At 55.9% G+C, this 22,394-nt stretch overlaps 9 protein-coding genes across 9 annotated transcripts; 4 read left to right on the top strand and 5 right to left on the bottom strand.

Moving 5' to 3' along the window:
* Positions 1 to 29: 29 nt before the first annotated feature.
* F5Z01DRAFT_624918 (NAD(P) transhydrogenase precursor) lies at positions 30 to 3,621 on the top strand (the record flags this gene model as incomplete). Its single annotated transcript, XM_046261395.1, has 5 exons — positions 30 to 1,914; positions 1,974 to 2,440; positions 2,494 to 2,755; positions 2,808 to 3,452; positions 3,509 to 3,621. 5 exons carry the CDS (start codon positions 30 to 32, stop codon positions 3,619 to 3,621), a joined length of 3,372 nt encoding a protein of 1,123 aa, XP_046116798.1.
* Positions 3,622 to 3,853: 232 nt separating this feature from the next.
* F5Z01DRAFT_675674 (NADH ubiquinone oxidoreductase subunit NDUFA12-domain-containing protein) lies at positions 3,854 to 4,400 on the bottom strand (the record flags this gene model as incomplete). The annotated part of the gene is made up of 3 exons (XM_046265177.1): positions 3,854 to 3,905; positions 3,978 to 4,264; positions 4,329 to 4,400. 3 exons carry the CDS (start codon positions 4,398 to 4,400, stop codon positions 3,854 to 3,856), a joined length of 411 nt encoding a protein of 136 aa, XP_046116799.1.
* Positions 4,401 to 4,569: 169 nt separating this feature from the next.
* Positions 4,570 to 6,245, top strand: F5Z01DRAFT_751692 (uncharacterized protein). Its single transcript, XM_046267057.1, has 2 exons — positions 4,570 to 4,861; positions 4,908 to 6,245. The coding sequence occupies exons 1-2, from the start codon at positions 4,592 to 4,594 to the stop codon at positions 6,237 to 6,239; spliced, it is 1,602 nt and encodes a 533-aa protein (XP_046116800.1). The 5' UTR covers positions 4,570 to 4,591; the 3' UTR covers positions 6,240 to 6,245.
* F5Z01DRAFT_659714 (ribosomal protein L4 domain-containing protein) lies at positions 6,246 to 7,490 on the bottom strand. The gene is made up of 3 exons (XM_046263791.1): positions 7,375 to 7,490; positions 7,204 to 7,315; positions 6,246 to 7,148 (listed from the first exon to the last, which is right to left on the bottom strand). Exons 1-3 carry the CDS (start codon positions 7,435 to 7,437, stop codon positions 6,364 to 6,366), a joined length of 960 nt encoding a protein of 319 aa, XP_046116801.1. The 5' UTR covers positions 7,438 to 7,490; the 3' UTR covers positions 6,246 to 6,363.
* F5Z01DRAFT_189268 (phosphatidylethanolamine-binding protein) lies at positions 7,367 to 9,333 on the top strand. Its single transcript, XM_046257994.1, has one exon. It carries the CDS (start codon positions 7,674 to 7,676, stop codon positions 9,012 to 9,014), a length of 1,341 nt encoding a protein of 446 aa, XP_046116802.1. The 5' UTR covers positions 7,367 to 7,673; the 3' UTR covers positions 9,015 to 9,333.
* Positions 9,334 to 9,521: 188 nt separating this feature from the next.
* On the bottom strand, positions 9,522 to 10,573 carry F5Z01DRAFT_638041 (uncharacterized protein; the record flags this gene model as incomplete). The annotated part of the gene is made up of 2 exons (XM_046262332.1): positions 9,522 to 9,652; positions 9,682 to 10,573. 2 exons carry the CDS (start codon positions 10,571 to 10,573, stop codon positions 9,522 to 9,524), a joined length of 1,023 nt encoding a protein of 340 aa, XP_046116803.1.
* A 3,653-nt stretch (positions 10,574 to 14,226) lies between these two features.
* F5Z01DRAFT_625067 (replication factor A protein 3) lies at positions 14,227 to 14,559 on the top strand (the record flags this gene model as incomplete). Its single annotated transcript, XM_046261401.1, has 1 exon — positions 14,227 to 14,559. One exon carries the CDS (start codon positions 14,227 to 14,229, stop codon positions 14,557 to 14,559), a length of 333 nt encoding a protein of 110 aa, XP_046116804.1.
* Positions 14,560 to 15,829: 1,270 nt separating this feature from the next.
* F5Z01DRAFT_624792 (uncharacterized protein) lies at positions 15,830 to 19,329 on the bottom strand (the record flags this gene model as incomplete). The annotated part of the gene is made up of 3 exons (XM_046261389.1): positions 15,830 to 19,055; positions 19,117 to 19,163; positions 19,213 to 19,329. 3 exons carry the CDS (start codon positions 19,327 to 19,329, stop codon positions 15,830 to 15,832), a joined length of 3,390 nt encoding a protein of 1,129 aa, XP_046116805.1.
* A 1,103-nt stretch (positions 19,330 to 20,432) lies between these two features.
* Positions 20,433 to 21,578, bottom strand: F5Z01DRAFT_682427 (uncharacterized protein; the record flags this gene model as incomplete). Its single annotated transcript, XM_046265762.1, has 4 exons — positions 20,433 to 21,076; positions 21,130 to 21,279; positions 21,328 to 21,451; positions 21,507 to 21,578. The coding sequence occupies 4 exons, from the start codon at positions 21,576 to 21,578 to the stop codon at positions 20,433 to 20,435; spliced, it is 990 nt and encodes a 329-aa protein (XP_046116806.1).
* Between the last annotated feature and the right edge of the window lie 816 nt (positions 21,579 to 22,394).

Genomic DNA, 22,394 nt, shown 5'->3' on the forward strand with positions numbered 1-22,394 from the left:
AGATGAGGGTGCTCTGAGAAACCCTAGCAATGGCGTCAACTTCGCTGCGTCCTCTAGCTGCCGAGCTCAGCTGCCTGTCTTCGTTGCGACTCGGGAGACGGTCCTTGCACGGTAAGGCTATTCAATATGCATGCGGCATGAGCACCATGCTGACCCGGTTCATAGGCACGAAGCCGTTGCTGGGCACTCAAGCAAAACAATGGCACAACACACTTTCCTCGTCGTCCCGCCATGTCTATAGTCCAACGGTTATCAAGACGTCGGGCAGGTCACGCGACACCTCAGTGATTCATCTGCCGCCGCCTTCCGTGCGACCATTTGCGACTGAAGCATCCGCTGTCATCCCGCCCACGACACCCTTTGCAAACCTCACCATCGGCGTCCCCACCGAGATATTCCCAGGGGAGCGCCGTGTTGCGCTGACACCGCAGAATGTCGCGCTCTTGCTCAAAAAGGGCTACTCCAAGGTCCTCATCCAACGCGGTGCTGGTACCCAGGCCGAGTTCCTTGACGAAGCCTACGAGACAGCCGGTGCCACGCTCGTCGACGATGCGTCTGGTGTCTGGTCATCAGCCGACATTGTGCTCAAAGTCCGCAGCCCCGCCAAAGAAGAAATTGACAGCATCAAAGCGAAGCAGACGATCATCTCGTTCCTCCAGCCGGCGCAGAACAAGGAGCTCGTGGACGCCATTGCCGCCAGGGGCGCCACAAGCTTCGCCATGGACATGATCCCCAGAATATCGAGGGCGCAGGTCTTTGACGCGCTGAGCTCCATGGCCAACATTGCCGGCTACAAGGCCGTGCTCGAGGCCTCCAACAACTTTGGCCGGTTCCTGACGGGCCAGGTGACGGCGGCTGGCAAGATCCCACCGTGTAAAGTCTTGGTCATTGGTGCTGGCGTGGCCGGGCTGAGCGCCATAGCCACCGCGCGTCGCCTCGGTGCCGTGGTCAGGGGGTTCGACACTCGTCCCGCCACGCGCGAGCAGGTCCAGTCGCTAGGTGCCGAGTTCGTCGAGGTCGAACTCAAGGAAGACGGCTCTGGCGCGGGCGGCTACGCCAAGGAGATGAGCAAGGAATTCATCGATGCCGAGATGAAGCTCTTCAAGGAACAGGCCAAAGAGGTCGACATCATCATCACCACGGCTCTCATCCCCGGTAAACCCGCGCCTAAGCTCATCAAGAAGGAGGCCCTCGACGTGATGAAGCCCGGCAGCGTCGTCGTCGACCTGGCCGCCGAGGCTGGTGGCAACTGCGAGGCTACTGTCAAGAACGAGCTCGCCAAGTACAAGGAGGTCAAGATCATCGGCTACACTGATCTGCCCTCGCGTCTGCCGACCCAGTCGTCCACCTTGTATTCCAACAACATCACCAAGTTTCTCTTGTCCATGACACCCAAGGAAAAGGAGTTTGGCATCGACCTGTCTGACGAAGTAGTCCGAGGTGCCATTGTCACGCAAGAAGGCGAGGTCCTGCCCCCTGCTGCGCGCCCTGCTCCCCCACCGCCGGCACCTGCGCAACCTGCACCTGCTGAGGCCAAGGCGGAGGTGAAGGCCATCACGCCGTTCCAGAAAGTGTCACGCGAAGTCGCCGCCGTCACGGGCGGCATGGGCACAGTGCTCGCGCTGGGCAAGTACACGAGTCCATTGTTCATGGGCAACGCCTTCACCTTCGCGCTGGCCTCTCTGATTGGATATCGTGTCGTCTGGGGCGTCCAGCCTGCGCTTCACTCACCTCTGATGAGCGTGACGAACGCCATCTCTGGTATGGTTGGTATTGGTGGTTTGTTCATCCTCGGAGGAGGGTACATGCCCGAGACCATCCCGCAGACATTCGGTGCCTTGAGTGTGCTGCTCGCATTTGTCAACGTTGGTGGAGGCTTCGTCGTCACCAAGCGCATGCTGGACATGTTTAAGCGTGAGTTCATCATCTGAATCTTAGTATCTTCGCTCCAGTGGCTAACATCTGCGTGACAGGTGCCACCGACCCCCCGGAGTATCCCTGGCTGTATGCGATTCCAGCGACCGTGTTTGGAGGTGGTTTCCTTGCTGCAGCGTCGACTGGTGCTGCCGGTCTCGTGCAGGCAGGCTATCTCGCGAGCACCGTCCTCTGCATCGGCTCCCTCACCGGTCTCGCTTCGCAGACCACCGCGCGCATGGGCAACATGCTCGGCATGCTGGGCGTCGGCTCGGGCGTGCTGGCCAGTCTTTTCGCAGCTGGCTTTTCGCCCGAGGTGTTGACTCAGTTTGGCGTGCTGGCCAGTCTGGGAACGCTGGCCGGCTTCCTCATTGGCAAGCGCATCACGCCGACCGATCTACCGCAGACAGTCGCGGCATTGCATTCTGTCGTTGGTCTGGCTGCGGTTTTGACCAGTATCGGCAGTGTTATGGCGCACATCTCTGACCCTTCGACACTGCACATGGTGACTGCATATCTTGGCGTCGTGATAGGTGAGATTATATCCTTCTTCCTTACCCTTTGTAGCGCGCTGACGAGATCGCAGGCGGCATTACATTTACCGGGTCCATCATTGCGTTCCTCAAGCTCGCTGGCCGCATGAGGTCCAAGCCAGTCAACATCCCGGGGAAGCATCTTCTGAACGGCAGTCTTCTCACGGCCAATGCAGCGACCATGGGTGCATTCGTGACCATGGCGCCTGGGAGTCCCCTCATAGCCGCCGGTGCCCTTGCGGGAAGTACTCTACTGAGTTTCATCAAGGGCTACACTACCACCGCCGCCATTGGCGGTGCAGACATGCGTAAGTAGCGATCAACGCTTCGTTCCTGGAATGACCTGACTGACCTTTCCAGCCGTTGTCATCACCGTGCTCAACGCGTACAGCGGCTTCGCTCTCGTAGCAGAGGGATTCATGCTCGACAATCCTCTTCTCACCAGCGTTGGCGCTTTGATTGGCGTGTCAGGCTCCATCCTTTCGTATATCATGTGTGTCGCCATGAACCGCTCTCTGACCAACGTCCTCTTTGGCGGTATGAGCGCACCGACGCAAGTGCAGGAGTACAAGCCTCAAGGACAGGTCACTCAGACCTCTGTCGATGACCTGTCCGACGCATTGCTGCAGAGTGAGTCTGTCATCTTCATCGTGGGCTACGGCATGGCGGTTGCCAAGGCGCAGTATGCCATTTCCGAGATTGTCGCGATGCTACGAAAGAAGGGTATCACCGTTCGTTTCGCCATTCACCCTGTCGCGGGTCGCATGCCCGGGCAGTGCAACGTCCTGCTTGCCGAGGCGAGCGTGCCGTACGATATTGTCCTGGAGATGGACGAGATCAACGACGACTTCCCGGAGACCGACTTGGCGGTGGTCATTGGCGCCAATGACACCGTCAACCCGATCGCGATGGAGAAGGGCAGCTCGATTGAGGGCATGCCTGTCCTGCACGCGTGGAAGGCCAAGCAGGTTGTCATTATGAAGAGAAGCCTGGGAAGCGGATACGGTGTGTACCCCCCTGATCACCTCGTCCCCTGGAAGAAGCCTGCTAATGTACCCTAGCCGACGTCCCGAACCCCATGTTCTACATGGACAACGCCAAGATGCTGTTTGGCGACGCAAAGGTGTCTTGCGATGGTAAGTTCAAACGAGTCCCACTGTTGCACCCTTGCTGACCAGCCCCAAGCGATCAAGACCGCCGTAGAAAGCAAGCTCTAGACATGTCCACCCCGTATATATCGTCGTTTCGAGATGTCTGCTGGAAGGAACACCGGTGGATACACGTTCTCTCATGTCATGTTCTTCACGCTCCCATGGACAACACTTGCCTGAATTGAAATTTGATTCCTTTCTAATCCACGGTTGAATCGCTCCCCATGTTCATATGTACACATCCACCTAGACTCCCTACGACCTCTGCGCAGCAACTGGCTGCCACGGTGTAAGCTTCGACTTGGTTCTGCATGTCGCGTTAGCGTGCTCTCTATGTCGTCCCTCCGTCATGTCGCTCGCTGGGAGCGGGTAGGCTTACGTGCTATATGTCTTGAACGCTCCCGGGGTCATTGTGAAGTTGGGCTTCGGCATCGTCGGCTCAAATGGGCGTCCACCGGTCTGGAGCAGCTTGTCCCCCACGGGGGGCTTGTCGACCAGGTAGCTCATCCACGCGTGCCAGCCAGGCTCGATCTGGGCGGCGTCGTAGTCGTGCTTGGCGTACTCGACCCAGCGGGTACGGAGCGGGAGCTCCTCGTTGTTCTCGAAGAATTTGTTGCCAGCGCGATCGGTGCCGATGAGAGTGCCAGCCTTGGTGTCGCCAATGTACTGTATCGTTCAATTAGGGCCGCTGTTCGGGGGCTGCGCGCGAGGGAGGTTCGGGGACACGTACCACCATCTGCATAACGTAGTCCTTGAAGCCGACCTTGCGCAAATTGCGCAGGGTACGAGTGATGGTCGACATGGTGACAGTGGTTGATCAATTGACGTCGCTATCCCTGGAGGAAAGACCTGACGTTGATGGTCGGGTCTGTCGAGGTGCGTGCCGAGACCGGAAGATCCTCGGCTGAATTAATTTGCTGGATCGACCACCTTGAAACGCGCCGTGGATCGAGCAAGGGCCATGATGTTAGCAGCAAAGCACACTATTTTCAAATGTTCGCGCGAAGCTGTGCTCGATGCACAGGGAGGACCCGGGCCGGTGCGATTAGCAGACCGAGAATACCGAGCGCGACCAGGACGCAATGTCGCAGATACAGCAGTAGTCAAGGACCTACCCCGGCGGCAGCAAAGGCCGGAGGAGCAGCCCCTGATATTCTGGCACCATTCGTGACGGAATTGGATCGCCTGTCGCCGTATTTCGACATACAAGGGGATCAAGTAGAGATCATCCAGACGCCGGCCGAGTTCTATGGCACGCTCAAGGTACGCCAAGACGCTTCTGAGGGACGAGCAACGACTAATTCAGTAGGATCGCATTCGCAATGCGAAGAAGCGTATTTTCCTGTCGACGCTATACATTGGAAAGAAGGAGCTCGAACTCATCACCACTCTCCGTGATGCGCTCCGTCAAAACCCCAATCTCAAACTCAGCATCTTGACTGATGCCCTCCGAGGCACACGCGAGGCGCCCAGAGCATCATGCGCATCCCTTCTCGCGCCTCTTGTCGACGAATTCGGGGAGGACAGGGTCGAAATCAGGATGTACCACACGCCCAATCTGACGGGGCTGCGCAAAAAGATCGTGCCCAAGAGGATCAACGAGGGCTGGGGCTTGCAGCACATGAAGCTCTACGGAGTCGACGACGAGATCATCATGTCGGGGGCCAACCTGTCGGACGACTACTTTACGAATCGCCAAGATCGATACCATCTTTTCTCCTCCGCGGAGATCACAGGCCACTTCTGGCGGATTCACGAAGCCGTCAGCAACTTCAGCTTCAAGGTCACCCCCTCTAACGAACAGCCTTCGGGCTTCACGCTTGACTGGCCCGCGACCAACACGGCGCCCTCACCGTTGACCGAACCCAAGGCATTTGTCGAGAGCACCACCGCGACACTGAAGCCCCTTATTCAGCCTACCGCGGGAGCCGTCAAGGGTACAACTCAAGTGGCCGATACGCGAGTGTACATGCTGGCGCAAATGTCGCAAGTCATGAAACCAGACGTGTCCACTGAGCTCCCCTCCATCACGCATATTCTCAAGACCTTGGCCGAACCGACCTATCGTGACTCGTCCTGGACATTTACGGCTGGCTATTTCAATCCCGCCCCGTCACTGACGAAGCTGCTCCTGAACACGGCCTCCTCAGCGCGCACCAACACCGTCATCACCGCCGCGCCCGAAGCCAACGGGTTCTACAAATCTCCCGGCGTGTCGGGACTGTTACCAGACGCGTACACGCTGCTAGCGAGGCGCTTTCTCACAGCAGTACAGAGCAATGGCCGTGCGAACGACATCTCGCTCAAGGAGTGGCGCAAGGGCACCGTCGGACAGCCCGGTGGCTGGACGTATCACGCCAAAGGACTCTGGGTTACGCTTCCAGGCGACGTGAACCCGGCCATGTGTATCGTAGGCAGCTCCAACTACACCAAGCGCAGCTACTCGCTCGATCTGGAGGTCGGCGCTCTTGTCGTGACGCGCAGCGAGCAGCTGAAGAAGAGGCTGGGCGAGGAGCAGAGATGGCTGCAGGATCACACCAAGGCCGTGACGCAGGATGACTTCGCACGGAATGACAGGAGAGTGGGCATGCATGTCCGTATCGCCATGTGGATTGTACGAGCTGTCGGAGGCCAGCTGTAATGCAGATGTGTTCATAGTGTCTTTTTGTGTATACCAACCCCGAGGATATAGATTAGATACCCCAACCAGCAAAGAAAGCACCTTGTTTACAATTGTACATGATGATACAACAGGGAGTCTATATCTAAGCGCCCAGCACCTTGACTCCGCTTTGCGGTCCAGCAGGCGCGAAGCCGTTGATGACCACCTTGGACACCAGATCACTCTCGTGCTGCTTGATCAGCTCCTTGAGCACACTCCTCTCCATGACAACCTTGCCCGTCTCCAGGAGGTCCTTGACGTCCACATCTTCCATATCCAAAGCCCGGCCCTCGGAGGGACCGGCGTACTCCATCGCCTCAAACAGCTTTGTCCGCCTGTCCTCGGTGACAAAGAGGGTTCGTCCGTCCGGCTTGCCGAGTCCTAGCCCCATGAGGGCCTCGCGCATATACTTGGCGAGATAGCGCTCCCTTAAGCCGAACTTGAGCTTGTCCGCCGGGGTCAACTCGAATTCCTCGGGGTACGCCATGTCCATGCCATCCTCCGTCACGATCAGCTCGCCCCTCCGATAGCGATAGCTCAGCGCCGTGCGCCACGCCTTGTCGTAGACCTTGCGGTTCAGCTTGGTGCCAAAGTCCCTCTGCCTGGGACCGTGGGCTTTGCCTCCACCGCGGAGGGAGGGACTCCTACTGCTACCGAGACGAGCGCGGCCCGTGCCCTTTTGAGGACGTACTTTGCGCGTCGAGCCCCGGACCTCAGCGCGCGTCAAAGCACGTGCCGTACCGAGGCGGGTATTGTCGCCTTCGTACACGACGGCAAGATGGAGGATATCGCGGCGCATGGGGAGGTAGAGGTGTTCGACGGCAAACTGCTCGAGAGATGTGGGTTCAAGGCTGGGGAAGGCGTGGATTGTCACAGGGACAGAGGATGCTGCAGGCGTTAGAATATGGGAGCCTCCCTCGATCACGGGGTCACGGGAGCATACAGGGATGCCATGAGTTGAGAATGGTCTGGGTATCGACTGAGCGTGTGATATTGGCCGTCGAGGCCTCGGTGGTCGTGGCCATGGACCTGGTGATGGTCTTGAGATGCGAGGGCTGCCGAAACCATGTCAGTACCATCACATTGATCCGCTTGGGCAGCTCGTCTGACATACCTTTGAGGCAAGCCTCAATGCGCCCATGGCCTCTGAAAGGCATCCAATGCCCTTTGCAGCCATCTTTGTCGGGATTGCCGTTCGGTGGAGGTGCTTCTGATGACGAGATCTCTCGAGGTTAAAAATTGGCCTCCTCCAGGAGAGTCTGGCAATGTCGGCGCGCCAGGCCCCGACTGGAAAAGTGGGTCATCGTCGCATGCACCCGAACTTTTTCTTGCCTTGCCTTCAACACCATCCATTGACGACCTCCATCAGCCAGTCATCCATCCCCTTTTCGAAAAAGGGACGACCCCGTCACAATGTCGCGCTGTCAGTCGGTCGCCAGGCCTCTGGCCAGGCAATTGTCACGACAGCTCTACAGACCTTTCACCACCACGCCGTCGATATCAGCAGAGGTGACCACCGAGCCTCCAGCGACCACCCCATCGCCAGCCGACCTCGACCCCGACACCGTCCTCCCCGAGTTCGAGAATGCCCTCATGAAGGCGGGTCAGATGCCCATCGGCTCCCGCCGTCGCCGCATGGCCATCCGCGACTACCCTGACGGCTTGCCCTTTGAGCAGCTGCCGTACCAGGCGTTTCAGGAGGCGCGCAAGATTCTCGCCGCCGACCGCGAGCAGAAACTGGCCGCCATCCGTGCCGAGCTGGCCAAGATCGCGCTCCTCGAGTCGAGGGATGCCAAGGACTTCAAGGGCGGGCAGGCGATGAAGGACACCCGCATCGCGAGTCTCAAGCGCTACGTCGAGGTGCTCAAGATCCAGGCCGACATCAACGACCCCGTGGTCAAGAAGCGATTCGAGGACGGCCTGGGCGACATGAACAAGCCCATCTACCGGTACTACGCCGAGCGTCGCTGGAGGAGCTACCAGCACAAGCTCATCACTCAGCGCATCGAGCAGTTCAACATTGTGCCCGACATCCTCCCCAAGTTCGAGCCCACCGCCGACGTCCAGCTGTATTTCTGGCAGCAGAAGACGCAGCCTGGCGCCATCATCGACTCGCTGGTCAGCGAGCCGCCGCCGCGCCTGAACGTCCAGGTCTTCGACAAGGGCGAGCGTCTGGTCACCATTGTCGTCCTCGACGCCGACGTGCCCAACGTCGAGGCCGACGGCTACACCAAAAAGTGTCACTTTGTCGCGGCCAACATTCCCCTGAGCCCGACGCAGTCGTCCATCCCCCTCGGCAAGATCAAGGATGAGAACCAGCTCGCCGTCCCATGGCTGCCCCCTACCTCCCAAAAGGGCTCGCCGTACCACCGCATCGCCATCTTCGTCCTCGAGCAGGACGGCCCGCTGGACGCCAAGGCCCTCAAGGAGCAGTACGCCAACCGCCTCGGCAAGGACAAGACCAGCTTCTCCCTCAAGTCCATCCGTGACAAGTACAACCTGAAGCCCTTTGGCTTCAGCATCTTCCGCTCCGTCTGGGACGACAACACCGCCGCCGTCATGGGTCGCCACGGCATCGAGGGCGCCGACATTGAGTTCAGGCCCACGAGGGTGCACAGCATGAAGCAGCCCGTCAAGCCCAGGGGCTGGGAGGCCAAGAGACAGGGCCCCAAGTACCGCCATCTTTGGAAGTACACCAAGAGGATCAAGGGCGTCTCCAACGGGCGGAAGTGGCTCAAGGCTGGCAAGAGGTAGCGAGGAAGTGGGCCATGTATTACTATTGTTGTATGTGTCCGCGAGAGCGTGGCTTGATGTACATATTATTGAAGTGTACGATATCATTTTTGGATGCCATACGGACTCGTGCCCTCAAAGTCCTGTGCTCTCGCTAGCCGGTACTTGCTGCCAGCTCTGAGTTCTTCACAATTCACTGAGAGCAGAGCTGGCACGCAATTGAGATTCGGTGAAGATGATACATTGTTGTGGCTATCAGGCCTTCCTGGAAATTTGAACCCCCAATTTCTTCGGGCACTTTGGCCCTGCAAAGCTGTCGCGTCATGAAGGACCACGAACACCCCCCCGTGCTTCGCTACATTCATGAGATTGTCAAACGCCTTTTCCGATGTCCATCCCCCCTCGGCAACCCAGTACGGCACGCGCAGGCTGCCAATGGTATCATAAGAAGATAAAACGCCCGCTAAATCATAATTCCAACAAGACCCCCATATGCGCCTAGTTTTCCACACCTTCTCTCTCCCCTTCTCAAGCGAACATGTTGTCGGGCATGTGGTCGTAGTTGATTTCCTCATGCTTAATGACGGGCGATACTGCGAAGCTTGCCGACATTCCTGGTGGCCGCTGCAATAGCGACTCTGCCTGATGTGAGTGGAGAGCTACATATTGTATTCGTAATGGAACTCACCATTCAAGCTCAGGTCCGCCCCAGAGCCGGATCCGCAGCTCGAGAAACGCCGTTCTCGCTGGTGCTCCGCATCGTTGGTGGTTCTTTGCACAAAGCGCTTGGCCTCGGTCTCGAGCCACCCGTCAATGTTGGTATCGGCACAGCCGGCGTGGCCCATGAGCTCGTTCTTCAGTTGCGTGACTTGCTCCACGAGCTCTGTGCATTCGCGCTGAAGTAGGCGGTTGGTGTTTTCGAGTTCGGACTTTTGCGTCTCCAGGTCACTGACCCATGCTTTCTTCTTCTGGCGGCACTTGGATGCAGCTATCCTGTTACGCTCCAGGTACTTGCTCCGCTTGGGATCGCCATCGTCCTCTGACATGACCACAGAAACGGGCGCCTCGGGCTGTTTCTTTGTCTTTTGCCTCTTTGCCGCCGGCGCTTTGGTGGTCCGCGCCTCTGACTCGCGAGCTTTGGTGGTCTTGGTGGTCTTTCGTCGAGTCTGGCGAGTTGTGGTTGTTGTTGCGGGAGGGGAGTCCGAGGATCCCCACGAGAGGGACGGGACTGATTCATTGCTTGACTTGCGTTCCGCCCTGCCGTTGGTGGAGGTATGGATATCCTTCCCAGCGAGGGCACCGTCTTCTGGTGGTGAACCCATTGATGCCTCAGCCACACCACCATTCTCCCCAGGGCCTAGGCTCAGTTGGAAGTCTTGCGAGTCGCCCAAGCTTGTAAAACGGGGATCCATGGCATCTTGCCAAGCTGAAGGATCGACGTTCATCGACTCTGGCGCCTTCTCGTGCAAGTGGCCAGGGTATTGCATAGTCAACTGCGGGTCGACGATGGACGCATCGCTGTCCGTGTTGAAGTTCATAAAGTCGTCCATATTGACAAAGTTTTGTGTGAGGATCGACATGCTGGTTGGCGACAGCTGCTTTGTTTGTTTGGCGCTCTAAGTGTGTATAGCTAGCTCTCGGACGATCTGTGTGGGGCAGCCTGATCGCCGTGGACGCGGAAGCTCGGCCGGCGGAGGATTCGGAGGGGTCGGGCTGGGAGCTGGTTCGAAAAGGTTGTTGTATGTACTTTGCTGGTGTGTAGCTTCCGACAGACGTGCTGCTGTGGATGATCAAGGTCGTTCAATGTCCTCTTGGTCAAAGGCCAGGTTGTTGCGAGAGGGAGGAGTGTTTCGGATCAGAGAATGAGCTCGAGCTGAGCCCTTGAAGGTGGCGCCTTGGTCCCTACTTACGATTTAGGCAAGGTAAGGAGACAAGGTAAGGTAAGATCGGGTCAGGTAGACGCGGCGGGCCACTCGGACGAAATTGGTTAGATGGACCCCGTTCCTTGTGGTTGGAATGGCGCCACGGCCGTGCCTTCCCAAACAAAGTTCAGACAGAAAGCAACAGCAGACAAGGGGCCTGGGCTCTCCGCAACAGAAAACAGTCTGTGTGCTCAGAGCAACGAGCCAGTTGGCTGTATCGAACAGTCCAGGCGTCGATATTCCCCTTTGAGGTGTGGGCGAGCTAAGCAGCTTAGCTACCACGGCGGGAGGCGATTGAGCTATGCGACCGCGAATCAGGGCTGGAGGACGCGAATGAAGGCTGGCTGCGGCTTCTTCCAGTGGTGTGTTCGGTGGTGGGTGCTCGCGGGGTAGGTACTGTGTAGGCAAGTCAAGGTATGGCAAGGCAGTAGCTCCAGTCCAGTCCCTGTTGTAAGTGAGAGTGTGTGTGATGCGAACGGGCGATCAAGGTCACGACGCTTGGGCGAGGAATTGAGAACAAGATCGTAGGCAGTGCTTGTACATATAGCAGAGTTGATAATGATTTTTATTTGTTTCAATCCCTCCGAAAAAAATCAAGAGTCTTCCGGAGCGGTCATGGGGCCAGCTTTCTTTTCTATCGACAGATGCAAAGCTCCAGCGGGGGGGCAGGGCAACCAGCATCGAGATCGCAAGAGGATTTGCCCATCCACCCCATGCATCGATAAGTCGCAGTTACGCATGCCAGTGCTCGCTCAAGCCACGGGCCACGGTGCAGATCCAGTCCCCTCCTTCCGTCACACGCTTGGCGGGGCCGCAGGTACGGGTGCTATCACAGCCTATGAGGGCTGGAGCCTATGGGAGGGCAGCACCCAAGCCTGTGCTACCGTCTACGGTACATGCCAAACCTGGTACTTGAGGCATGTGGATGGGGGATGGACCTGACGAGCCAAAAACATGTCATTCTGGAGTCCCTAGGCAGTGCTGGCTTGCTAATTGCGAGCTTGGTCCTTTTTTTTCTTCCATGCGTATCATGATGGCATTTCTGTTTGCCCATGTTGATCAAGTCGCCTCTCCAGGCACGCAGCTTGGATGTTGTTTAGAGATAACTGCGTGCATGGTTCCGGCCCACGCGCACGCTTGGAGTCGCAGCCCATTTCAGCCACTGATAAGCCACCAGTGAACTCTCAGTGTGGCGACATTTCTATTGGAAGACAGGGGGCCAACAGAGTTCACGCTGAGCCCGCTTTAGGTTCACCAGCCACGACCTGCAGTCCCCGTAAACTATCTGCGTTACTGCCGTTGCCCAGCATCTCGCCATGCAGTTGCCTGGACCTGGCGGAGCTACGGACATTGAACAGCACAAATCGATTTCTCTGACCGATCGTCGGCACATCACTCGCCTTCACTGGCATTGCGGGAGAAGAGTTTGATGCTAAAGCTCCAGCGTGACGCAATTGTACATATACTTTCTCAAGGCAGGGGGTCCACGATCGAGGATCCTCGCAGCGGGGACATGGGCTTCTCTACTGACACTGTACTCCGTAGCATGGGACATCAACAACAACAGGCACACTTCGGAGCATTTCGTCAGTGGCCGCCAAACGGTGGACGGAATAGTCTACAGAGGAGCAGAAACGGCAGTAGCGGAGACTAGACGCCTGCCGGTGGTGGGGAGGTGCTCCCAGATGCACTGTGCATGCGCAAGCAGGCTTTTGTGCGCCCTTGTCCACCACTAGAGACACGTAGACTGGGACCACAGCTCGAATCGAGCCATCGACAACACACGGAGCGTTTGGTCCGCCTTGATGATACTCAGCCGCTGACGGCCCATCAAATCATGTCACGATGCATTTATCATGCTGTACGCAGGCCTTTAGAATCGTGATGGGATAACTCAATCACGCTTTTCATTTGGAGCCTTTTTCCCCCCCAACGGACTCACGGAGTGGTGATAATCACATGGTATGATAGTGCCCCGTCCGTCGCTGCGTTCGTGAGGCCCCGAGACTTGGCCCTGCTTATACCCGGGGGTTTCCACTTGGCACGGTGCAGTACAGCGGCTAGCCCATTAGGCTATCAGAGCACAGTGGACTTTGTCAGCATCGACAGTTGTTGACAGCCATAGCGACCCCACTGTGAACAGCCGGAAACCTAAGCCATGAGCTTGGCATCCGTGTCATTACGTAGTATGCAATGATTTTTGTTGGTTAGCAAGCAGAATGGAACCAGCGGGCTATGACTGTCTACCGTGTCCGCAAACAGCTGTCATAACGGTATCACGGACACTGTACGATATAAAGGCACGTTGGTTGTCTTGGGCTGGGCGGGGGCGGGGCTGCTTGCCTGCGCAGCCGACTGGACCGTCCGTGTCCGATCGGTCCGCAGGTCCTGGTGGCAAAAGACTTACCCTACATCACCTTTCGCAAGGTTGGCCAGGGCGATCATGACACAATTCGATGCAGGTAAGCTAAATTGGCCTTAATTACAGGATTTCTTGGGATTCAACTACGTAGCTGAACTCAATTCCGATCATCAAACTCGACGATCCCGAATTAGAGCCGCATCCAGCGGGCATTCGTTGGGGTCTTCGCTTCCCCTTTCCAGTCGCTTTCAAATACTACGTACAATCTCGAACTGTGTTGACCATATTGTTCGAAGGAAAAGTTCCACAACAATCTTCTTTTTTGCATTATTCGCATTTTCAAGTAGGATTTGACTCTCACGGACCTGTGCTGCCCACACGTTGACTGCACCTGCAGCCAGTCCTAGTTACACCACGCGCGCCACAGCATGCAAACGCTGCCCGCTGCCGCTGGTGCTCTTTACCTGCGCAATGAGCCCCGAGTGTTCCTGATGCCCTAGCACTCTTCCATGTATTGTATTTAATTCCGCGCACCTTATGGCAATTTCATCCTGCTCTATTGGCAGGATATCTTCATTGATCGCGATTCGTGGCTGAAATGTGGCCAGTGATGTGGCTTGTGCAGGGGATTTTCCGTGCTTGCCGCAACGGCAGGCGCTGCTGCGTTGCTGCCCCGCGCCCCGTTTTGTTGATTTCAGGGTCAATGCCTCGTGAGAAAGTCCATCGCAACCCTTGCAGCCTAAGCGACCTCATCTAAGGCACCTTAGACCACATCACACTGGATTAGCACGGAACACACAGCCTCAACCACAAGTACTTGACCCTTCCTCACGCTTCCGAGTCCCTATCGACAAAATTCAGGCACACCTCGAAGTTGTCCAACTTGTCCCCCACAAGCTCACAACCGCTCAGCAAATACCTAGGTCCGAGCGACACTGTCCTTGGCATAATGAGCGACCAGATCGAGGCACCACGTGTCACAGCTCGTCTGTTGGACAATTTCATTGGGCGTCATGTCCGCATCGTCGGGCAAGTGATAGAGTTACGCGGTGACCAGGCAGTGATCAACTCAGATGGGGCCGTGACCATCCTGCTGAATCGCGACGCTCACCTCTCACAGAACGGAGGCGCGCAGATCATTGGCAAAGTGAACCCTGATCTCTCCATCAAAGCTCTCAACTCCGTCAACCTGGGGGACAACGTTGATTACAAGCTGTATGGCATGGTTGTCGAGGTCACGCACAAGTTCCCCCAGATTTTCCTCACGGGCACTTCGCAATGACTGGCCCGACCGGATCATGGCGCGCCAGCCTACGAACCGAACGTAGCCATGATCTGGTCACAGCCTGGCTCAGAAACAGAGCGCCCTCCGCAGCCCAACGCATCCCGACTGCCAAGGCGGTCCAGGAGATCTTCCACATCAACGGCATACACCGCAACCACAGCCTACACAGCAACCACAGATTCGGACTCGGACCAGACGCAGCGTAACACCTCACGCTCACGTTCGCGCCCAAGGTCACCATCTTCTGTTTCTCAACCCATCGAAATACAACCTGACCACTTATATGCATATTCCATTGATACCCGAAGCTCGAGAGATTTCACACAACCGTCGGGGTCACACATCTCGGCCACGCCTCAAGAAGACGAACTCATCTTATCCGCGCAGCCGCAGACTCCAATATTTCCACCGCCAGTCACTTCACAGACCTTTTCAGATCCCAGTCCACTGCCATCGCCCCCAGCTTCTCCCCCAGTCTCGCTCCAGCTATCGTCGGCGGGATCTCCTTCGAACTTCGACAGACATAATCGACACCCTAGAGGGGACATCACTCCTGCAGTTTTCGAAATGCATTCACAGCTAAGTCCGCGTCCTTTTCGACGAGAATCTCCAATCTCAGAAGCACGGGGCCAACCGAGCATCTATACGCCGGAGCCATCTCGGCAGGCCGCGCCGTCCGAGTCGTCGTTTTCCTCCGCAATTTACTCGCAACCAAGCATGCCTTCACCCACGCGCTCCTCCAAGATACCGCTTCGTACTGCACGGGAGGTCAACTACTTCGACGACGATGCGCTTCTTAACTCTGTTTTGGACGGGATCGGAAGGATGTCCGTCACAATGGGCCAAGATGGAGCGGGTCGATGGCGTATCAAACGAACAGACAGGGAATTTTAGGGGACCTCCCTCAATATGTTCCCTGTGTTTTCGGTCACTGCATGAGTCAAGCATTTGCATCGTTAGCGACGTCTCTGATACTTAGTTCGATTCTATCCACACGTTCTGATCAGCAATGAAGACTGTCTAGTTCTCATGCAATGTGCACTGAAACCCATTCATGTCTAAAATACCCAGTCGATACTGTTCTCCGTCCAGAAGTTATCGCATCGTCGTACGGATCTATGATACAGTGTTGCTTGACTCAAATTACAATGCTCTATAGGCAGACTGGCCAGATCGTTCAAGCGGCAGTTCTTTGCCATAGCTTCAGACACATCATCATGGTTGCTACCATTGAGGAGTGCTGCTTTATCGTCTGAGAGGCTGCACTTCACTCTCCCACATCAGCCTCGCGTACGCTCTTCAACTTATTCGCGAATCTTTCAAACACATGTATTCGTCGTTCCGCAGTTTCCGCCCGCTCTTTCCACATGCGTGACTCCCGTGCAGTCTCGCGGAGTTGTTCGCTCAATGTACCCACGTCTGAGTTCTCATGAGCTTCGATCTGGCGTCGGAGAGACAGCATCTCTTCAGTCTTCAGCTCCAGTTGACGCTGTAGGCTGCGAATCTGGATGTGCATGGATGTAGTCCGCCCGCGACGAGGCACAGGGGACAAAATACTCAGATCAGTTGAGTCCTGGTTCTCGTGCTGGCAGGCGGACGAATCTGGCCTCGTATAATTCAGGTGTTGTGCCACCGGAGGTTCTTCTCGGTGAGGCATCCACGTCCCCAAACTCGCAAAACCATGCTGCTGGCTCGGCTCAATAAGATGTCTGTGGTATTGAGAACCTGGGAGGTTTTGAGGCGACCTGCATCTCGGAGGAGGCTTCTTCTCAATGAAGTGGTCCTGTTTGTTTGCCTCTGCTCCCTTGATGGCCGTGGCGCGTGACGCCACGCTATCGCTGACAAGGAAGCGCCCTCCCGATGTTGTACTCCCCGGCTGTCGACTCAAAATCATACGTGGTAGTCTTGAGATCATCTTCGTATGGCTTTTGGATGGGGAAGAGTGTTTTGAAGGGCTGTCATTCTTCTCTGACATTGTTGCCGCTTTGGTCGAATGCGCTGACTTGATAGGGGGTCGATGCTTGCCAATAGCTCCGAGACTCTTCGGCCAATAATCCTGCTCGTGTTGAGAGGCGAAAACTTGCGGGTCGTTGTTTGCGCCTTCGAATTTCGCAGCTATTGCTCGAACCCCTGAATGTTTGCTTTCTGCATCAGAGGTTTTCGGTATGGAAGCCTCTTTGCCAATACTAAGCTCACTAGATGTGCCATCCATCCTCCCAGAAAATATGTTCCTGGAATCCATTGATTCAACTCCGCACACTTCTATTTGAACGGGATGGTCCAGGGCTAGGTCGCCGCGGGTCATCAAATAGGACCAAGGGTGGGGCGTCTGAGAGATATCGGGTACCATGTGTTGAGTTCTAGGTGCCTGGCCGTCAGCAGCTGTTCGGTATCCAGGCGTGACCTCTGATGTGTGTACTTGATTGTGCCCTGTCGAGTGGATTGCCGTCCTTATGGGGTTCCACAGGTGTCCAAGCGGACTAGAAGTTGAGGACCGAGGTACGGGCTTGAGAGTCTGCGAGTGTGAATATTGGGACATCTCGCTCTTGTATTTATTGGCTTGTAAAAGGTGCTCTGACCCCGTGGTAGGAAGCTCGAGACTTGTCTCTGCATCTTTAGGTGCATCTGAAGTCTGCCTGACATTGACAGGTAGCGGACCGAGTATCGATGTTTTAGGCAATGATGCCGCCTTATCAGCCTGACCAAGGTTGAGGGCTTTTGCAGGAAGTCCCCCTTGAGCCTCGAGATCATCGGGAGGAGCTTCGTAGCTTGCCGTCTTCGTGAGCTCGGAAGAACATGTCTCGCTCTGATCTGGCAGGTCGGATGAGACCGCTTGGGGATTCAGGAAATCTGTAATGTTGAGAGAGGAAGTTTGATCTGATGACTCCTTTGGGGCGTCCAGAGGGCCTTTGGTTGGTGTGTCATTAGGGGAGAGCTGCCTAGATGATGTACGAGGAGGCACGGCTTCCATGGGAATCCCAGGGCTACCGCAACCGCTCAACTGCTGGCGACAGCGTCCGGACTCGGACTGCTCGTTCTGCACGCGATTGAAAGGACTTTGATGTTCTTTGCGTGTCTGGTGAGTCGGGGTGGCAGGCAGAGACCTGGCTAACTGTGCGCTCTCGGTGCGTTGAGCAAGACTCGACGACGAGCTGGCCTCGCCATCGTCCACGTGTTCACCCTCTACCATGGTACTCAAAGCAGAGCCAAGAGGTTTGCCTGGGAGCCCCGTGGAACTCAAGCCCTTCTTTGACTGGGGCTTAGGCATGTGCATGTTGATACCGGCAAGCTTGGATAGTTCAGGACTTATGGCCCTGGAAACTTGGCCATCGGCGTCGCGTCTGTCAAAGATGCTATCATGCGGACGCTTAGTGGCCGATGGCCCTGAGATAAGAGGTCGGTCCGCATCGGCCTTGGACTCTGAAGTCGGCTTGGATTGGTGCACACCCATTGCTTTCATCTGTCTGACAATTTCCCGCCAATTTGAGATGAGCATCTCAGCGATATCGTTTGCAATGTGTATCTTGTCCACGACCGGTGTCTTCGGAGCTTCCTTGCGTGGTCCAGCAAATGGTTTGCGGCGGACCTTCTGTGCCTTCTGTAATTTCGTCGGCGATATTGGAAGAAGTAGTAGTCCCGATGCTGGAGTTGCGACATTCATCTTGTATTGCGACAGCAAGTCGCCAAGCAGCAAAGGCCCAAAGATAATTCCGAGTGCGTTATATCCCATCAAATCGCTCGTTGGCAACGGTCTCCCGTTATCATCTTCCGTCGGAGCTTCTTCTGCAGTTCTACCAACGAGACTCAGAAGCCCTAAAACTGCACAAATGAGCCCCCGTCGAAACTGCGACTCCACGGTTCCGATAGCAAGGGCTATCATTCGTGCTCGGACTTTTGTTTGCTTTGTACGCGGAGACTCTTGTTTACCGGCGAGTTGTGAGTGAGTGGCCACAAGAGCATCGAAAAGAGACAACGATCCCATTAGACCTCCTGGAAGCACAGCCAGAAGCCTTTTGAAAGTCGAGGCTACGTCGTGCACGGACGTAGCGAAATGGCTTGGAAGAGTAGGACATCGGACCGTGCCTGACACGCCTTCTGCTCCCTTCTCAGTCCTGCAATAGTATTCAAACAACGCATTCACGGCCTTGGTTGACCCTGGTATTCGAAACATACCCCCTGTAGCCGGATTCTGTGCCAGATGTTGCGCCGTAGCTCGGATGCATGTCGGAAGCACGAGTGAGCCGGGGGTATAGTCTTGAGGTAGATAGAGGACACTCTTCCCGCTAATCCGCACCATCGCCTGGAGATCGAGCTCTTGCGTAGACGGATAGGATCCCCCGACAAGACTCTGTGCAAACCCAGAAACGCTGCGCCGTCGTCGAAGCGCTTGATCGTTGATTATCGGTGCTAAAGGGGGTGTCGAGGCTGCGTGTGTCGACGTGGAACGGAGGAGACGAGATAGCCAGCTTCGCTTTTCACTACTCACAGACACACTTGTCTGCCCAAGGTGTCAACAAATCGCTTCAACCTTTCTTCAAAGGACTCACCTTGGACAATGTGTGCCGCCCAAAGTCACTAACCACCAACAACCGGACGTTGTGCTGCAAGAACGGTCAGTGTGGGATAACCTAGGCTCACAAACCAGCCTACCTTTTTAGCGAGCCGATTATATTCTTCGATAAACCAAGTTCGGTCATTGAGCTCGTCGGTGTCGCTCAGGAATCCCAGCTCCCCACTACTTGTCGTCCACGTGTGGCTGCTTGGCATCCGCGTGCCGTGGCGATGTCCTGGCAAGTTGTGAAATATCCAGCTGGCAGGGGAAACCAAAGCTGTTGCGCTTCTAGACGCAGCCAGCGGCCGGCGGTAAGAGTTGGTGCCATCGTTTGTAGGCTGCGAAGCCAACGTCGTCATGTTCGTCGTGTGCATGTGCGCGGACCACACTCTCGGGCGGGTATATATGCAGTTATGGATAGACAGTCGAGTATTGCTTCGATCTAATTCTGAAGATCAGATCGCGATTGATAGTACGACTCTGGGAGTGAGCTGGTGCAGATGTCTGTCCCGATGAGCGCAGAGTCTGCTATGAATCCGCGATTGCTACCACAAGTCAACACGGCTGCGACTCATCGCGGCCGACTACTGGCTTGTACCAGGTGTCTCAACAGTGCACTTACCTGCTTGAAAGCCAGCTGTAATTGGTCAGCTAATTCGACATGGAGCTGCCAGTCTTGTTTTCTTGTGATCATGACAAGAGTTGGAAGGTGAGGCGCTTCTGACATTGCACCTGCTGAACGTGTTTGTGTTGCGTGACGGGGCAACGAAAAGGAGAAAGAAACAACAGCCCGCAAACGTACAGGTGTAGTAAATATTTTGCACGTCACCCCATGCAGATTGCAAATCACTGCACAGGCAAGAGTGCATCATCGGTACGAGCCGAGGAAAAAGGCACAAGCGAGCTAAGCCACGTCGAACGGTGTGACACTGCATCTTCCAAGATTCATGTCGTATCATCGCGAAGTATACAAAAGATTCACTTTCATCTCGCATCCTGCGTGCTTGACGCGGCTCCGTCTTGCTACGTTGATGAAGCTCATGGGTAAGCCATGGGCTACTCTTTCAGATCTGCTGCTGAGCAAACCATACAAAATGTGCCAGGTGGCGATCTCCGACGCCCATTCAACAGCCATCGCCTTCATGTTGAAAGCTATCCCGGGTTACCACGGGCACTCGGGCCTTGGGGCCGGCTCCGGTGTCGTTGATGCCGAAACTTCTGGCATGCCTGTACCTCGAAAGGCCCAGCATCGACCCATTCCCATGTCTCCGTCTATGTGTCGTCGTCTCATGTCATCGTGAAAACCATAAAGGGCCTTTTACGCCTCCTCGGAAAGTAGCACCCACGTCAGAATATCCGACAGTGAAATGACACCCTTGAGCTTGTTGTCGTCATCCACAACAATGAGCCTGTGGACACGACTCTTGCGGATCGTGTCAAATATGGACTGCAGACGGTCGTGTTCCGAGCATGTGTATATCCCGGGGCTATCGTCGGGCCGTTTGCACAAGGCGTCGCCTATTGTGCCGTTCAACTCCTCGTACATACCGCCCTTGATGCACGGAATAATATCGACAGCCTCAAAGACGTTAAGGACCCGGCCTTTGTCATCGACTACTGGAACGCAGCTGATGTTGCGGGCGACCATTTGGTGAATAACATCCAGCACGCTGTTATCCATGCGTGTAGTTGCAATATTCTTGTAGGTGCCCATGTTGAGTTCGCGAACCGTTTTCTTGAAGAGAACGGTGTTGTGCTCGTTATTAACAGCGATGAACTTGAGAATTCGGTACTGGGTAATCACCGAAACCACCCATCCTTTCCCAGTCTCATCGTCGACGTCAATCAGAGGAATGCGGCGAGCTCGAGTGCTAAGCATCTGTTTGATGGCGTCGAAGAGTGGCATCAAGGGGTTCACGGATATGGTCTCAATGGGACTCGCGCCAATGGCCTTCTCAATATCTAAGCGTCGTCAGTCACTGGCGCTCTGGGCAATTGGTCTCGTGCTGGCATACCTGGTAGACTGCTCAAGCGGAACTGGTCCAGCTTGTACATTTCGTCGGGAAATTGATAGTAGTACTGAATCACGTTGATGTAATCGGTCGCGGTCAGCGTGCCCGCGAAACATGACTTTTGCGAGTCCCACAAAGGAGCAGACACAATTGCTGCACGCAGTCAGTAACCGTCAACCGTTGGAGGACATGAGCACATACAGTTCTGTATCATGATATTGAGACTCTTCTTAATGAGCAAGTCATGGTCGAGAACAATGAGTCGAAAGGAGAGTGGAAAGACGTCGTAGCCGCATCGAACTTTGAGGAACTCGCGGATATTTTGCTATCTCCAGTTAGTCGCGTGATCACGGCTTGACTTGCATAGAGGGATCACTCACCAGACCCTGAGTCTGCTCCCTGTCATGGATCGTTGGGGCAGGCGAAGGCTCCGGCGCAACGGCCGTAGCCATGGCGCTGCGATTGATGGCGAGGGGTCGCAGGTAGGACGACGGGGCGACAAAGTGAGGGACAGGTACTGAACGCTGTGGTGGCTGCGGCTGTTGCTGGTGTCCTCCCACTTGTTGAGGCTCAAAGGCAGCTGTCACAGGGACCGTCGCACTTTGATGGTCTGCCTCTCGATCGACTTCCGCCTTTGATTCAGTCGCTGTTACTCCTGGTTCTAGGCCGACGTGTCTAGTTGTCGCGGCTGGGGCGTCATCGATTGGCGGATTTCCGGAGGGGGGTTGCGATTGGGCTGGTATGAACGGATCTTGTGTGACCTGAGAAGCGTCGGCCTGAAGAGGTGCGTCGTCGCCCGGTTTCGCAGCTACAGGAACAGCGTCGGCTGAGAGATGCTCTGTAGCAAGAAGTCGAGGATCGTTGTGGGCGGGGGAGTCGACGCCGACGGCACCATCGTCTTCGCGCTGGTCGCCGCTAGTCGCGGGGCCATCTCCAAAACCTTCCTCCATTCCTCTTTTTCGTCCCTGTGACGTCGCCAAACCTCGCGGCTGGCTGGGGCGATGCCGTCAACTTGTGCGCCGAGCGATGTTTGTCAGGTGGTGGGGTTGATGGTATTGGTGAGTGAATATAATATCCAAGCGCGTTGACTAAGAACGGTTTCCGACACATTCAAGTGCCATTAGGCAGCATGCAGGGCGATCAGCGGGCAGGTGGGACGGACGCGAACCGGTTGGTGACACTGAATCCGATAACCAGCTGATAAGGCCAGGCAAGGTCAACAGGAGACCAGAGATCCGTGTTGCCGATGCCGCCGACAGTACGGAGTA

The sequence above is a fragment of the Emericellopsis atlantica genome (assembly GCF_019669845.1).
Source record: "Emericellopsis atlantica unplaced genomic scaffold F5Z01scaffold_19, whole genome shotgun sequence".
NCBI classification, from domain to species: Eukaryota; Fungi; Ascomycota; class Sordariomycetes; order Hypocreales; family Bionectriaceae; genus Emericellopsis; species Emericellopsis atlantica.